The sequence below is a fragment of the Cannabis sativa genome, chromosome 2 (assembly GCF_029168945.1).
Source record: "Cannabis sativa cultivar Pink pepper isolate KNU-18-1 chromosome 2, ASM2916894v1, whole genome shotgun sequence".
Taxonomy (NCBI): domain Eukaryota; kingdom Viridiplantae; phylum Streptophyta; class Magnoliopsida; order Rosales; family Cannabaceae; genus Cannabis; species Cannabis sativa.
The window spans coordinates 4,319,781-4,335,749 of NC_083602.1; the positions used below are offsets into that span (position 1 = coordinate 4,319,781).

Genomic DNA, 15,969 nt, shown 5'->3' on the forward strand with positions numbered 1-15,969 from the left:
GTTGTTGTCACTTGAGGTTAGCTCAAGTGGCCATAAGAGTGTGTGTGTTGGAGGTCTTGGGTTCGAGTCTCAAATTATGCATAGTTGTAATCTATAAATGCTTAAGGGCTCGTTTGGAACGCCGTATTAGGTCGTATTGTATTATATTAAATTGGATTATATATCATATTTTTGTATAATAATATGTTAAACTTTAATTTATACTAAAATATTATATATTTAGGTGTCCATAAAAGTTAATATCACATATAGTTTTACATAAAAATATTGCATAAAATACAATTCAATATAATACAATACAATACGATCTAATACGGCGTTCCAAACGAGCCCTAAATAAATAAAAAAAAAAGTTAAAAAAGTTGTTGCCACAATCACTTATGACCAATTGTGCCAATCCAATTATGAATTTGTTGCACAATCTGTTGAGAGAAATCACAATTAAAAAATAAATGATCATAAATCTCTTCTTTCTTCTCACAAATTGGGCAAAAATTGCTGAAAGCACCCTTTGCAAGTGGTCTCAACTCTCAAGTAAGTAAATTAAATTTTCATTTACAGTCTGCCAAAATTATAAATCAATATTGTTCTTGTATTTTACTAATTCAATAAATGTAACATTAATTCTTATAATACATCTTTTAAAAATTAATAATTTCCATAATAACACAATGTTTTTTTTTTTTTTTGAGAAACATAATAACACAATGTCATATTTTATAATTTAGAACTTATTCGTCACAAAATATTAGCAAAATTATAGAAGTAACACATATTGTGTAACACCTTCTCTAGTATTCAATAAAATAATAAGAAAAATCTGTAGAAAATATCAAGGACAAAATATAATTTTTTTTTTAAAAAAAATCAATAATAAATACAACACAGAGTGAGTAAAAATAGTGATAAAAAAGAAAGATACTATGTTTAAAAATAAAAATAAGAAATTTAAACTCTAGTAAAGATTTGCGCAAAGATACATTAAATGAACAAATAATGACCAAAATCCGAGTTAGATTCATTAACAGTATCAAAATTTTTCCAATTTTAAATTTTTATTTTCTTTTTTAAAAAAACAATAAATAAATAGGTTTGGTAAAATCGTAATTTCATGGCAAAAAAAGACCTTTTTCATAACCGCGTTACTTTAAAACCACCTTCTCTCATCTTCATCTTCCTCATTAACCCCATTATCTCTTTCTCTCTCTTAAATTTTTTTTTTATTTTAGAGAGAGAAAGTCCGAACAATTCTCTTCCAATCTCCCTCACTTTCCTTCTTTCTTTCTCTCCCCAAACACCCTCCAAAGCCAAAATTCTAGAGAGAGAGGAATGGAAAGCATAATAATGACAACAACAACGATGAAGAAGAACAAAAAATTTGGGCTTCTTCTTTGCGCAGATGATACAGACTACGTTAAGAAAATGTACGGAGGGTATTATGGGGTTTTCGTAAGAATGCTGAAGGAAGAAGGGGAGACTTGGGATATGTATAGGGTGACACGTGGCGAGTATCCAGACGAAGATGAATTGGAATCGTACGATGGGTTTGTGATTAGCGGTAGCAGAAAAGATGCCCACAGTAACGAACCGTGGATCTCCAGGCTTTTAATATTTCTCAAGAAACTCGATTCCATGAAGAAAAAAGTTCTGGGCATTTGCTTTGGCCACCAGGTTCGTACATTAAATATAAATATATATAATATTAATTATTAAGATTTAATTTTTATATACTCCAATTTTTTTTCTTTTACTAAAAATGTAACAGAATTTTCTCCAAACATAACAAACAAAAAATATTTATACGAATGTGGTTGTTTTTGGAAGTAGTGTTTTTAGTTTGTGGGGACTGAGGGTATCATGGTAATTTTCAGTATATTCAGAATTATTGGTCCACCTAATTGATTATTACTTACTTTTTTAAAATTTTAAAAAATAACTAATTTTTAAAATGCTGTCACTCGGGTCACGCGTGTGAGTGAAAATCCGAACTTTTTTTCGGTGTGGAGTATATTGTCCGTACGATTGTGGGACCTGGACGGTCCAGATTGAGTTATATGTACAAAAAGAGTATATTCTGTTGTGTTATCTCAGTGGATATCCAGTCGCGAGCTTTTTCGAGTGGGTTACACTCGCTTATCTAAGTGAGTCATCAGGCATGATCTAGAGATGTAGGGTGGGACCCTTTTTGTAACTAATTAAATAATTAATTTGTACAAATGGTCTGTTGTTTGGTGAGCCAGTTGGTGCACGTGGTTCAGCATGTGACAGCTAAGGAATAATAATAAATAAATAATACATCACTCACGTAAAAAATGCTTTAATGTGTATATTAACTATATTTATATTGATTGAGACTTATACAGAAAATGAAAATGGCATGCTTCGTTAAAACTGGTACTAAGTCTAATCTGCCTATAAGAAAAGGAATGAGATTGGGAATAGTATTAAGAATGAAATGGAATAAAATTTAAAATGGATAAAAAAATTAAAAAAGAAATTATTAAATTTTTTCTTTTATTACATTGGAATGATTTTTTTTTTTTAAATAGAATAGTTATTGAAATAATTTTATAAATACACAAAAATAACAAAAAAAAAATATGGTCTTTTACAAATTCACGAAATTTTAAATATTTTTAATGTTTTTTTTATTTTATTTATACAAAATATGGTCTTTTTATGTTATTATCTTATTAATTTGTTATTGATTTTTTTGTTATTTGTATGTTATTATTTTGATGTTATTTAAATATTATTTTTATGTAGTTTTTTTTTATTGTTTTTATGTTATTTCTATGAAAAATTGTAAAAATATAAAAAAAAATTCTTTAAATGTAAAAATATAATTTTTTAATAAAAATTGGTGCCTTGTGTACTTATTCCAGAGAGCATTCCATTTGATTGTCATTTCAATATTTTAAAATGCAACCAAACAAAAGAATAGAATAAAAATTGTTTATTTTCTATTCTATTTTATTACCTCCAACTAAATTCGGCTAAATGATTTCATTGAGTTAGTCTTATACTATTAGATCTCTATTTATTTTTAATATGGAAATTAATTAAATTACATTATAATTAGATAACATATATTAGGAGAAATTAAAATATGTATGTATACTTTATTCAAAGAAATTGGTAAGGGCAATTGTATAATTAGTCATTACACTCTATTTTGGATATAAACTACATATTAGTTTTAAATATTTTTTTTTTAGTAAAATAATTAGTAATTACATAGAAAAATAAATTTTTAATAATGAATAATTAAAATAAAATATTTTTAATAATTACACTTATCAAATAGTGTAATTATTTCTAATTACACTCAAATCCAGTTCCGCATGGGCTTTCCAACCACATTTTTTTTTCATGTTTAGTGAGTTAAAACTTAAATGTTAATTAAATTGGGGGAGGAGATGGGTAAATTTGAACTAGATTATATAATTATAGTTAATAAATATTTATTAAAGCTAAAAAAAAATATGGTTGCATATGATCTGGACAAAATAGGATACATTAAAGAAATTAAGTTCTTAATATATGCTTGTCATATAGCAAAAAATTGTCGGCAAAATCAGTTTAAAACTCGTTGAAAAACGTGATAACAGTTGAAATATTATTAATAATAATTATTATTATTAGGTAAACTCTTCAATATGATTATTTTTTTATTACATGACACCATACATATATAAATTTATATAAATTGTACTTTAATATTATGATGCAATGGTGGCAAGCATCAATTAAATTGCGTGTCTCCCACTGATACCAATTTAATTGGATTCTAGCTAAGATACTTTTGTATTATGTATTATCATTTTTTTCAGTTATTATACAATAATTCTCATACTTTATTTTTCATTTTTCAAACATTTCAAAATTATTTGATTTGGTTATAAGTCTTGTCTTTTAAAAATAAACAGTAGAAAGAGGTTTTGTTTTTTATATTTCTAGATTGAATGGTTCTTAGAGATTTGAATGTCTTTTTATTGGGTGGATCAATTCATTGTCAAAGGACAAATGATGTTATTATTTGTGATTATTTGAAGTGTCACATTATATGTACTATCTTTCCTTTTCTTTGTTACTTTGTATTTTTTTGATTTAATTCCTTTTGAATGATATGTATATTGTCATTTCATTTTCTCCATAATTGAATCACTATCAATTTGATTAACTTTAGTAATGTCGTATAATTTTGTTCTTTCTTAATTGTCATTATAGATACTAAGTAGAGCATTGGGAGGAAAATCAGGCCGTTCAATGACGGGTTGGGATATAGGAATCAGAACCGTTCATTTTTCATCTTCATCATCATCATCAAAGCTTTTTCAATCTCTCAAAACACCACCCTTACTCTCCATCTACGAAATCCATCGCGATGAGGTACAAAAACAATGTCTTTTTGTGTTATTATCTGTTTCTTTCATTTCATTATATCTTGAAAACTTAGGTATGAAAAAAAATATTGCAGGTATGGGAACTTCCTCCGAAGGCTGAACTCATTGCGTGGTCTGATAAGACTGGAGTGGAGATGTTTCGATATGGTGATCACATGATGGGCATCCAAGGCCACCCCGAATACACCAAAGACATACTTCTTCACCTAATCGATCGCCTTGTTAAGCTCGATTTCATTGAGGTATGTCCAAATGCTCGGTTTAATCCTAACCCTAATTGTCGATTATGTGTATTTTTGCTAATATTTTTTGATTTTTGTAGGATTCTGAATCTGAGGAATTGAAGGCCAAGTTGGATGAACACGAGCCGGATAGGGAGGCGTTGAGGAGATTGTGTACTAGCTTTCTCAAGGGTGGATTATGATCTTTAAAGTTATTGGTTTGGAGATGAAACCCCGTGAAAGAAAAAAAAGGGTAATGTGGGGGGCTAAAATAATAAAAGAAAATGTAAATATTGAGTGGACTGAATAGAAAGTTTAGAAGAAGAAAAGTGTGGTGTTAGGCAGGCACTAGCTAGGCAAACACCAATTTAGTAGTTATGGTTTATTGTCAAAGCAAACTACATTTACTAATGAAATTTCAAGCTTTGCCAAAACACTATTTGTTTTCATGTACTTAAAGTTTTTTAATTAAACCAATTAAGGAACGGACTTTTTAATTAATTGATCTTGATCTCCCTCATTGAAAGGAAACAATCTTAATGAAGTTTTATGTGTAATTACTATTAAGTCAAAACATTATTGACTTTCATGCCAAACTACGTGCAAATGTAAGTATAAAGTATAACATATATAAGAGATAATTACATTAAGTATTATTTTTTTTAATTTTTTTTAATATTTTACAGTTTTTCAAATAACAAAAGAGTTATATAATGGGTTAATTTCACAAATGCACAAAAACAACAAAAAAAACAACAAAAATACGGTTTCACGGAATTTTAAATATTTTTACAATTTTTTTGATTTTATTTACATAAAATACGGTCTTTTTATGTTGAAATTTTGTTCATTTGTTGTTAATTTTTTGTTATATGTATGTTATTTTTTTGTTGTTATTTTCATGTTACTTTTATGTTGTTTTCTTGTTGATTTTATGTTGTTTTCGTGTTATTTTTTGAAAAATCGTAAAAATGTAAAAAAATATTCTTTGAACGTAAAAATGTAAATATTTTACAAAAAATTGGTGCCTTATGTAATTATTCTTTATATAAAAGTATAAAATAATAACAAAAAATAACATACAAATAACAAAAAATTAACAATAAATTAATAATAGTACAATATAAAAAAAGACTGTATTTTTGGTATATAAAATTGGAAAAATCGTTAAAATATTTAAAATTTTGTGAAACCGTATTTTTGTAATTTTTTTTATTGTTATTGTATATTTGTGAAATAATCCCTATTTATAAACAGAGGAGATGGTTAAACAAAGTCAAAAATAGCTTTAGGATACTATATTAAGTTGGGCTGCACAAAAATGGCCCAATATGAAGTTATGGACCGAACAACCCAATCCAACCAAGTCGTGGCCGAAAATGGCTTATAATGTTCATAAGTCGATCTTATTGAGTTGAAAATGGGTCCTAAATTAATCCAATCCAAACCAACCTAATTATGTCTAATAGCATAACATTTTTATTATTATTAATTTTGTATTTTTTATATACACGTAAATTATGGTAATAGTGAAATAAATAAAAATTTCAAAAGCTAATAACCTTAAAAGTTTATTCATGATAAATCTTTTAGTCGGTTTAAATTTCTATTTACTAGGGCACCCTTAATAATTTTAAGACTTTAGTTTATGTTTGGATGATATAGATTAAGCACTAACTACAAAAATTTGAATTTCTTCATTTAAGACTTTAATTTGATCATTTTTTACATTATGATACGGTATGAATGAATGATTTTGAGAAGGGAAACTTACAAAAATATTGGAATTTGAGTTAATTTTTACAAAATATTGTCACACGGAATTTTTTTAAAAATACTGTGTTTTTATAAAATACCAGTAGAACACAAAATAGAATAACTCAAAACAATAGTAGAACAACTAAAAAACACCAGTAAAAAGTTAACACAGTATACTGCAGTATGAAACTTATAAAAAAACATAGTAAAAAAGTAAAAAAACACTACCTGGCAGTATTTTTGTAAAAAATTGGTAAAAGTTAATATATTATGTAAATTTCCTTTAAAAATCAAACTTGAAACAAATTTTGAAATGAGTTATAATTTAAGAAAACCCAAAATATATAACTAGTAAGATTGAGTTATAATTATAAAATATGTAAAATTGGTTAGAACTAAATTCTAAACCCGACCAAGACATGTACTAATAATATCTTAAGAATTTAAACTCTTACTTCCCAAATGTTAGAACTGACCTCAACTGACTCACTTCTAATATGATTATTGATAGAGAAGGTAGGTGTTCATTTGTTGATAGGGAAAAACAGTGTGCATATTTGGACCACGTGGGAAACTTTATAGGAAATTCAGTCTAATATTAACTTACATGAATAATAAAAGGAGAGTTGTTAAAGCATTTTTTTAGGGGTTTTTTTATTTTTACACTTCAAAATAATTTTTTTTTGATAAGTCACTTCAAAATAATTTTGTTTGCATTTTTATAGAATTTTACGTAGAAATCCCTATTACAACTAGCGCTGCAACTAAATTGCAACAAAAAATTATATAGAAACTCCTATTGCAACTAGCGCTGCAACCACTTTAGAAACTCAAGCCGTAAATTGAAAAAAAAAGGTATATGGGATAGTTTTTTTTTTATGAGAAAAAAGAGAATCACGTGGTGTAGATTCTTTTTCCATTCTTTCAATTTTTTTTAGTAATTACAGGGACCACGTATCAACCACAGGAGTCTTGTACCTTAGCCTACTTTAATTGAGTCATCGGTAGTCCCTTCAAGGGTTCTTATTACACAAATGATACCACCATCAGCAAGGATCAAACGTTGCTTGAATCTCTTTTAATCCCTTTCAAAAGGAGTCGAGGTAGGATTCGAACCCTTAACCCAAATAAGGGAGAATAAGCTATTCCTACCACTACACAACACAACACGTAGTTGAGCTGTCTAAAGCATTGATGATGCAAATTGATACTACATGACTTGGTGATCATCAGTTTAACTGATCGAAGCTTGATGAAGATTCGTTCTTTTGGTTTTGGATAAGAACTAATCATTGCTGACAAGGTGTTATTTATGAGTACAGATTGCATGTATCAATAGTACTAGATGAGGCAAAACTGATTACTAAAATGCCATTGTTGTCTTAATTGTTTATTTTTTTCTCCATATCATCCTCATAACAACAACAATATTTTCTATTTATTTTTTAGAAATATGATTTTTTTTTTCTTAAGCTTTTGTATAGCGTATTGGTTAATAAATTTTAAACATTTTTTACATATATATTTGTAAAATATGAAAGTGTGTCTAATGGTAGAGTCTGTTTGGCTTCATAATTTAAAATCTATTTTCAATTTTCAAAAATAAAAAATTGATTTTAAAAATTTTCCCTAAATTATTGAGATTATTAGATTTAAACACTTTTGTCTAATTTTAGTAAAGAAAGTATAACATGGATAAAAGTTCAGAGGGACATGATTTTACACTTGTCAAAGTACGAGAGGGCATGATTTGGTAGATATGAAGGTCTGGAGAACATGATTTAGTACATAAATAATCACAAAATTAGTAAAATTGAATGAAATTGGACAAAAGTACTTAAATTCGATAATCTCAATAGTTCAGGGAGAATTTTTAACGATCAGAATAGTTCAAGGGGAATGATATGGTACATATCAAAGTTTAGGGGACAAAAATCCTAATTAGTTTAGGGGACCGGACGAGACTTGGGATCCCGGCACTACGAGAAATGTCTTTTTTACCAGCACAGTTCGCTGCTACGCTGGTAAAAGTAACTTTTACCAGCACAGTTCGCTGCTACGCTGGTAAAAGTAACTTTTACCAGCGCATTTCACAAACTGCGCTGGCAAAGAGATCAAAGTTTTACCAGCGTACATTTGCAGTGGCTAAAATCTAACTTTTACCAGCACATTTACGCGCTAGGAAAAGTCTTTTTTGCCAGCGCTTTTCATTTTATGCTGACAAAAGTTCTAATACCAACATTGATTTGCCAACCCCCTTTTACCAACACATCATAGGTAAATTCTATTTTACCAGCGCAATACTAACTTTTGCCAGCACAAAAATGTGCTGGCAAAAGTGACATTTCTTGTAGTGCGGTCGGAGTTCAGGGCAAGGTCGGGTCCGGGTCCCAAGTCTCGGTCCGGTCCCGGGTCCCAGTCTGGTGGCGGGTCCTAGTCCCGATCCAGTTCCGAGTCTGGGTCTCAGGTCCGTGTTTGGGTCCCGGTCCCGATCCCGGTCCGGTTCCGAGTCTGGGTCTCGGGTCCGTGTTTGGGTGCCGGTCCCGGGTCCCGGATCCCGGTCTCGGTCTCGGGTCCGGGGTCCCGATCTCGGGTCCCGGGTCTCGTTCTCGGCCTCAGTCCTGGGTTCCCGGTCCCTGTTCGGGTCCGTGTCTAGGTCCAAAGGCATCCAAGTCTGGGATTCGAGTCTTGAATTAAATTTTTTTTTTATTTTATTTAAATATATTGAAATCGCGTCGAATAAGATCCGATCCAGAAAAAAATTAGGCGGAGCAGAGCGGATCTGATCCAAGATCCAATAAGTATCCTAAGGTTTCGAATCAAAGGTGATCCGTCGGTATCGGAGTTCCAATCCGCTCTAACTAAATGGATGTTTTTGACATGTTTATTCAGAATCATGGCAGATCAAAAGTTCAAAGAGTGCTAATTTAAGTTGTGAATGCAATCGCAACAGACTTTACTTTAAAGAATTTAAAGGGGTAAGTAATGATGATCAAAGATGGATTTGGTGGACTAATGAAGTGCTTGATGTTAGACATGATATGACTAAAGTATGCACATGCGTAGTATGCATATTATGCATACCTTACCGTGTAATAATTTTATTGGCCAAGAAAATAACCAAGAAAATAAATGAGATAAAAAAACAAGAACTGGCCATTTTTCTGAAAGAACTTATGCATAAGATTTTCATCTCACATTGATATCAAGAACTTAAATGGATGATATTATCATAGTGAAATTTGTCAAAATAATAATGTGATTAAAGCAGAGAATATATGCTCTTGAATCCTTAGAATAAATTTGTTATAACAAAATAGCATAACAGAAAAGATATTTGCTCCTTAGTAAGCTGCACAACTTTTGATTATCATATAGGCTAATTAATCCACAATTTGTTTTCTTATCAAATTTATGGTCCTTTATGGTTGAAATCTTGGTCGTTTATAAAATTATTTTACTAATATAAAATTTGGTAAAAGGCTATTTTTACAATCACTCTATTATCATATATATGCATAAAACGGCTAACTTTTCATAATAGCTCCTCTCTTTAACTTAAGATTAAGAACGTGTTATAAAACAGAAAGTAAGATTTTTGTTCTAAAGTCAACGAATTTTTGGAGTAAAGATTGACCTGCTGATTCATAAAAAAAAAGTCACAACTAATTTACATGAATCTTGAAAATTCAGTCACATTTTTCTTGAAAATTGCAGCGTTCAGCATATTCTGGGGGTTCTTCAATTCTAGGAGTTTGAAACCTTAGTTCGTGACATGATGGAGAACTCAACTTCCACTATAAGAGAATCCTTTACAATGTAACCATTCGAAGATTTGTGAAGATCTTCCAATAACATAAATTCAGGAACACCCCAACCTTTGCAACCACTAAACCATCGATTAACTGCAAATTCAGAAAACGAAAATTAACTGAAAAAATCATTAGATGAATAAAGAACTCCATTGTCACAACTAATTACATTAAATTTATATATAGTATTGGGTTGTATATATTATCATAAAAAAGAAGAAAATATAATCACCTGCACCCTCTTCGTGCTTTGAATTGAGTTGGTCAATTACTCGCAAATAAAATTCAGCATAAATTGTTGAATTGTTGTGAGCACTATCATCATCATCATCATCTAAAGATAAGAAAATCGAGAATGCTTTGCCATCTTTACTACTTTTACCCTTCGGATAGATCGATAAATACCTATAACATTATTAAAAAAAATCAAACAGTAATAATAGGACTTGAGCTGAAAGTTGAAAGCAAAAATAACATTGTCTTGGATGAACATATATACCAGTTTGTTTCTCCAGAACAGAACTTTTTAGATATGATTGATTTATCCATTTTAGAAAACTCTTTAATCTCCCAACGGAAAGTAGGATTAGTTAGATCCTCACGTCTAAATACAGAAAGAGTTTCTGAGTTGAGAGTGTGCTTCATGACAAAGACATCAGCCCCAAATGCACAAGAGTCGTTAAAGAGGTATCCATTACATACATCTTTGAAAGTTTCAAGTGACTCTATTTGTTCAAAACCCCATTCTTTTTTCAATTCATGAAAACGCCTCATACCTACATATATCAAATAAATATATATCCAAACAAAACAAAGCAAAAGTATATAATAGTGAAATAAAAACAACTAAAATACGTACGTACCTTGGAAAGTCAAGTAATTATCGTGTCTATGATTATAGACTAATAAAGTGAAGTTAACATTAACTTCCCAACCACTTGGAAGACTATCAGTATCACATATTGTCAAATATAGAGATATATAATTGTTGGTAGCATTGAACCTTTTATCTCCATTGGGATAAAATGATAATCTCCTGTATAAAGTAATGCATAAGACATAATAAAGAAATATATATATGTATATTAATTAATAATGGGAGATTATTATAAGTTACCATTTGTAGTCTCCAACTTGGAAAGAAGAACTATGGTAACTTTCATTTGAGTTTGAGAGCAAGCTATAAGACTCAACCTTCATCAAATAGTGAACTGGTGGAATATTTCTTATACATCTTGAAGTTTCTATAAAGATTAATTATTAGCAAAAAAACGAATTAATTATCAAACAATATCATGAAATTATTAAAATATAAAATTATAACTATATATATATATATAGTTAAGGGAATGTACCAGTAGTAGAATCCATATAGAGTGTGTCTGGGATGAATAACTAATAAGTATTCTAAAGAGAGAGATTTGTGAGTAAAAGGAGTAGTACTTGTGAAGATTAAATAGCCTGATTATATAGAGATGGCCATGCATGCATGAAAACATTATCATTAATATAAACATTATATCTCAATATTAAATATTGCATCCCTCATCATATATTTTCAAGATAGCAATTTAATTTAATTATGTTTTCAAAAAAAATAATCAATTTAATTATAATGTGTAATTATAATATTTAAGCTATTGTCTTGGAACTAGCTATAGTATCCGTGGCTTGAATTGAACAACTATAAATATATTTGTTCTTTCAGAATTTAAATAGCCACAATATTATTTATTTTGACTGTCAGAAAATTACCAGGAGATAGAAGATGTAATTAATCTTATTTGAATTTTCTCACAATTTCAAATTCTTCAAGTGGCACGTCAAAAAAATAAATTCTTGAAGTGGAATAGGTGACTAGTGTTGCTAACATCCTACAAAAGAAAAAACTGTTCTTAATTAGCTGAATTTTGTTCGAATTTTCAAGATATTTTTATGCTATTTGTGATCGTGCCAAATTGTTTATTGTAATCGCTCTACGAATTCTAATACTCACAATATTATTGCTAACTTACTTTATCTTTTCACTACAAGAAATGTCACTTTCGCCAGTACATTTTTGTGCTGGCAAAAGTTTAGTATTACACTGTTAAAATGAAATTTACTTCTTATGTGTTGGCAAAATGAGTTGGCAACGTTGGTATTAGAACTTTTGCAAGCACAAAATGAAAAGCGCTGGCAAAAATGACTTTTCCCAGCGCGTAAATGTGTTGGTAAAAGTTAAATTTTAGCCACTTGAAATGTGCGGTGGTAAAACTTTGATCTTTTTGCCAGCGCACTTTGCAAAATGTGCTGGTTAAAGTTACTTTTACCATCGCAGTAGCGAACTGTGCTGGTTAAAGTAACATTTTTTGTAGTGTTTGTTAAGGCTTAGGCGTAAGTGTAGCGGTCGAGTTCACCAAATTTTATGCGAGTCCTTGTGACATTGGTTTTTGGCTACTTGCCTTTTAATGATAAATTCATTCTATTAAAAAAATAATAAAAAAAATATACTCTGTCCCACTTACAAATATAGTGATGTCTTCTCTATTAATAACCCTATTTTTTTTTTGGGTAAATACCATTTTGGACCCTCTGTTTTACAAAAGTTACCAATTGGACCCTGTGTTTTGTTTAATGACAAAATGGACCCTGTATTTTCTAAAATAGTACAAATAGGACCCTGAATTGATTTTTTGTCAAAATAAAGTTTAATTATAATCCGATCTAAAAGTGCTATATGACAAAACTGTTTATATTTTTTGTATCTGTTCGTATTAAGCATTGCCTTCAACTTGGTTGTATTAAAAAAAAAGTTATCAAATATTAAGCTCAGGGTTCTATTTTTACTATTTTAGAAAATACAGGGTCCATTTTGTCATTTGACAAAACACAGGGTCCAATCTGTAACTTTTGCAAAACACAGGGTCCAAAATAGTATTTACCCTTTTTTTTTTAATAGAATGAATTTATCATTAAAGCAATCTGCTAACACAAGTCTAAAAACTCAAACAAAATCCGATAGCCTCGGCCACCATACTCTCACAATATTTAAAGAAAGAGCAAATTTAGTAAGAGTATGAGCAAGTTTAAAAAACCATATTAGGGATGTCTTTTTTTATTATTATTATTTTAATGGAAAAGTTAATCTTATTAACCATCAAAATCAGCTACCAAACTAGGTAGCAAATCTACCGGAAAATCCTCCAGGTGAAACGTACGATCAGAATAAAATAGGGAAGCTTTTGCAAAAGCATGAGCAACCTTATTCGCTGATCGTTTAATAAAGAAAATAGAAACATTTTTTAACTCAGACAAAAGTTTGTTACAATCATTGATAACACAACCGAAAAGAGACACCATGTCTAACAAACTTCTAAGTGCTTGAACAACACCCATACAATCCGTCTCCACAAGAACTTGTTGCCAACCTCTTAGTTTGATCCAACTAAGAACTTCCTTGACTCCTATTGCTTCGGCCAGAAGAGGTTCCACTGTCCCTTGAAAATGTTTGCAAACACCTTCAATTAGAAGGCCTTTGTCATCCCGTGCTACTGCTCTAATACCAAAGCCTTGCCCTTCCCCAAATAAAGCGGCATCCACATTAATTTTTATATTATTAGTACCAGGTTTAGACCAGCACTCAGCCCTATCATCTTCCTTGAACAAGGTCCATGATGACTCTAAAAAAGAGTTTTGAGCGTTAAGATTTTTATTTGCAAAAGCCACAATATTGTCCACCGAAACTGTCTTTTTATTCCACACCAGCTCATTACGAGCTCCCCACATTGCCCAACACACCATAATCACAACGCACCTTTTCTCCTCCTTCAGCCCCTTAAAAGCTGTTGTACACCATTCCAAGAAGCTCTGACCGGTTACATAAGGTGTCCCAATGCCCACTCTATTCCAGCATTCTTTAACCACTTGACAAGTGATTAAAGTATGTACAATAGTTTCTTGATCACCATGGCAAATAGGACAGATAGCACTTACCTCCACCCGTTTAGTTCTCAACATGACTGTGGTTGGAAGACAATCCATGGCCGCTCTCCAGACTGTATTCTTTGCTTTCGGTGGGACTTTGAGTTTCCAAAAACTCTTCCATAATGATGATGCTTCAGTATTATGCCATTGCCCTTGACTTTCCTGTAGCAAGTTGTATGCACTTCGAGCTGTGTAGCTGCCCGTTACATCTTTGTGCCAAATGAGATGGTCTTCCGTCTGGGATAAGTGGATTGGTATAACAAGAATAAGTTTCCTATCACGCTCCAGAAATAAATCATTTATCAGCTCTATATCCCAACCTCCACCATCCACGTGCATAAGATTAGCCACTTTTGCATTCACAAGAGTCGGATGATCAGAAATGACCCTTGGATTCGAGTGATCTTGCAACCAAGGCTCTCCCAAAACTGAAATATTTTCACCCGTACCGGTACACCACCGAACCCCCATTGCCACCAAAGATTGGGCTTCCAGCACACTCCTCCACACAAAGCTTGGGTTGTTTCTTGATTCTGCTGAAAGATAAGAGCCATTTGGAAAGTATGTTGCCTTGAATACCCGCGCAACCAACGAGTTTGGATGAGTTAGCAACCTCCAACCTTGTTTACCAAGCAGCGCAAGATTAAAATTTCGAAAGTTGCGAAAGCCCATACCCCCCAAGTCCTTATGTTTGCTCAACCGAGCCCAAGATAGCCAATGGATCCCTTTATTTGATTTGCCCGAAGATTGCCACCAGAACCTCGTTATCATCTTCTCAATATCTCTAGTAATCTCAATAGGAAGAAGGAAGACGCTCATAGCATAGCTAGGAAGAGCCTGAGCCACTGATTTCACCAACACTTCCTTTCCAGCTTTTGATAAAAGTTTCCCTTCCCACCCTTGTAAACGCTTTCTAACTTTTTCCAAGAGAAAACCCATTGCTGCTGTTTTATTTCTTCCCAAGGTACTAGGAAGACCCAGATACATACTAGAATCTATCGCTGGTTGCATATGGAGCTGATTAATAATTCTTCCCCTCAAATCATCCCCAGTGTTGTTGCTGAAAAATATAGAAGACTTATTGAAATTAACTTTTTGGCCTGACGCCATTTCAAACTTTTGTAATACCTCTTGGACTCGGTAGGCTTCTTCTAGATTAGCTTTGCAATACAAGTAGGAATCATTTACAAAAAGCATATGGGATATCCCAGGAGCACCGTTAGCAACTTTGCATCCATGTAACCAACCTCTTCATTCATAATGACATAAAAGAGCCGACAACCCCTCCGCACATAGAATAAACAAATATGGTGAAAGAAGATCTCCCTGACGAATACCTCTAGTAGGGACAATCAGACCCATTTCTCTTCCCCCATGAACAACTTTGTATTTTGCCGAGGTCACACATTGTTGTAGTAATCTCATCCAGAAAGGTTCAAAACCCAATTTCAAAAGCATAGCCTCCAAGAACTTCCATTCGATGCGGTCATAAGCTTTACTCATGTCAAGCTTAAGTGCCATGTATCTCACTTTGCCTTGTCGCTTTCTTTTAAGATAATGAAAGATTTCAAAAGAAACCATAACATTGTCATGAATCAAATGCCCTGGGATAAAGGCGCTTTGATATCCCGAAACTATTGAATCCATATACCCCTTCATTCTATTGGTGATAACCTTTGTAATGATCTTATAAATGACGTTGCAAAGAGCAATAGGACGAAAGTCAGACATAAATTCTGGGGCCTTTTTCTTAGGAATTAAGACTACATTAACATCACCACATCCCTCTACGAGCACACCCGAATC

General features: G+C 31.4%; 2 protein-coding genes across 2 annotated transcripts; one reads left to right on the forward strand and one right to left on the reverse strand.

The window, feature by feature from the left end:
• Positions 1-1,170: 1,170 nt before the first annotated feature.
• Positions 1,171-5,061, forward strand: LOC115719792 (gamma-glutamyl peptidase 5). The gene is made up of 4 exons (XM_030648980.2): positions 1,171-1,671; positions 4,231-4,392; positions 4,481-4,648; positions 4,729-5,061. The coding sequence occupies exons 1-4, from the start codon at positions 1,330-1,332 to the stop codon at positions 4,828-4,830; spliced, it is 774 nt and encodes a 257-aa protein (XP_030504840.1). The 5' UTR covers positions 1,171-1,329; the 3' UTR covers positions 4,831-5,061.
• Positions 5,062-10,132: 5,071 nt separating this feature from the next.
• Positions 10,133-11,568, reverse strand: LOC133034068 (MATH domain and coiled-coil domain-containing protein At3g58340-like). Its single transcript, XM_061109083.1, has 6 exons — positions 11,553-11,568; positions 11,315-11,441; positions 11,061-11,233; positions 10,697-10,973; positions 10,430-10,602; positions 10,133-10,290 (listed from the first exon to the last, which is right to left on the reverse strand). The coding sequence occupies exons 1-6, from the start codon at positions 11,566-11,568 to the stop codon at positions 10,133-10,135; spliced, it is 924 nt and encodes a 307-aa protein (XP_060965066.1).
• Between the last annotated feature and the right edge of the window lie 4,401 nt (positions 11,569-15,969).

Bases quoted from the DNA above. Each gene is read 5' to 3' on its own strand.
- LOC115719792 (XM_030648980.2), top strand. From the start codon at position 1,330: ATGGAAAGCATAATAATGACAACAACAACGATGAAGAAGAACAAAAAA. The intron at 4,393-4,480 runs GTACAAAAACAA...AAAATATTGCAG, and splicing joins ACGAAATCCATCGCGATGAG to GTATGGGAACTTCCTCCGAA. The intron at 4,649-4,728 runs GTATGTCCAAAT...TGATTTTTGTAG, and splicing joins TTAAGCTCGATTTCATTGAG to GATTCTGAATCTGAGGAATT.
- LOC133034068 (XM_061109083.1), bottom strand. The intron at 11,234-11,314 runs GTAACTTATAAT...TACTTTATACAG, and splicing joins CAAGTTGGAGACTACAAATG to GAGATTATCATTTTATCCCA. The intron at 10,974-11,060 runs GTACGTACGTAT...TGATATATGTAG, and splicing joins TAATTACTTGACTTTCCAAG to GTATGAGGCGTTTTCATGAA.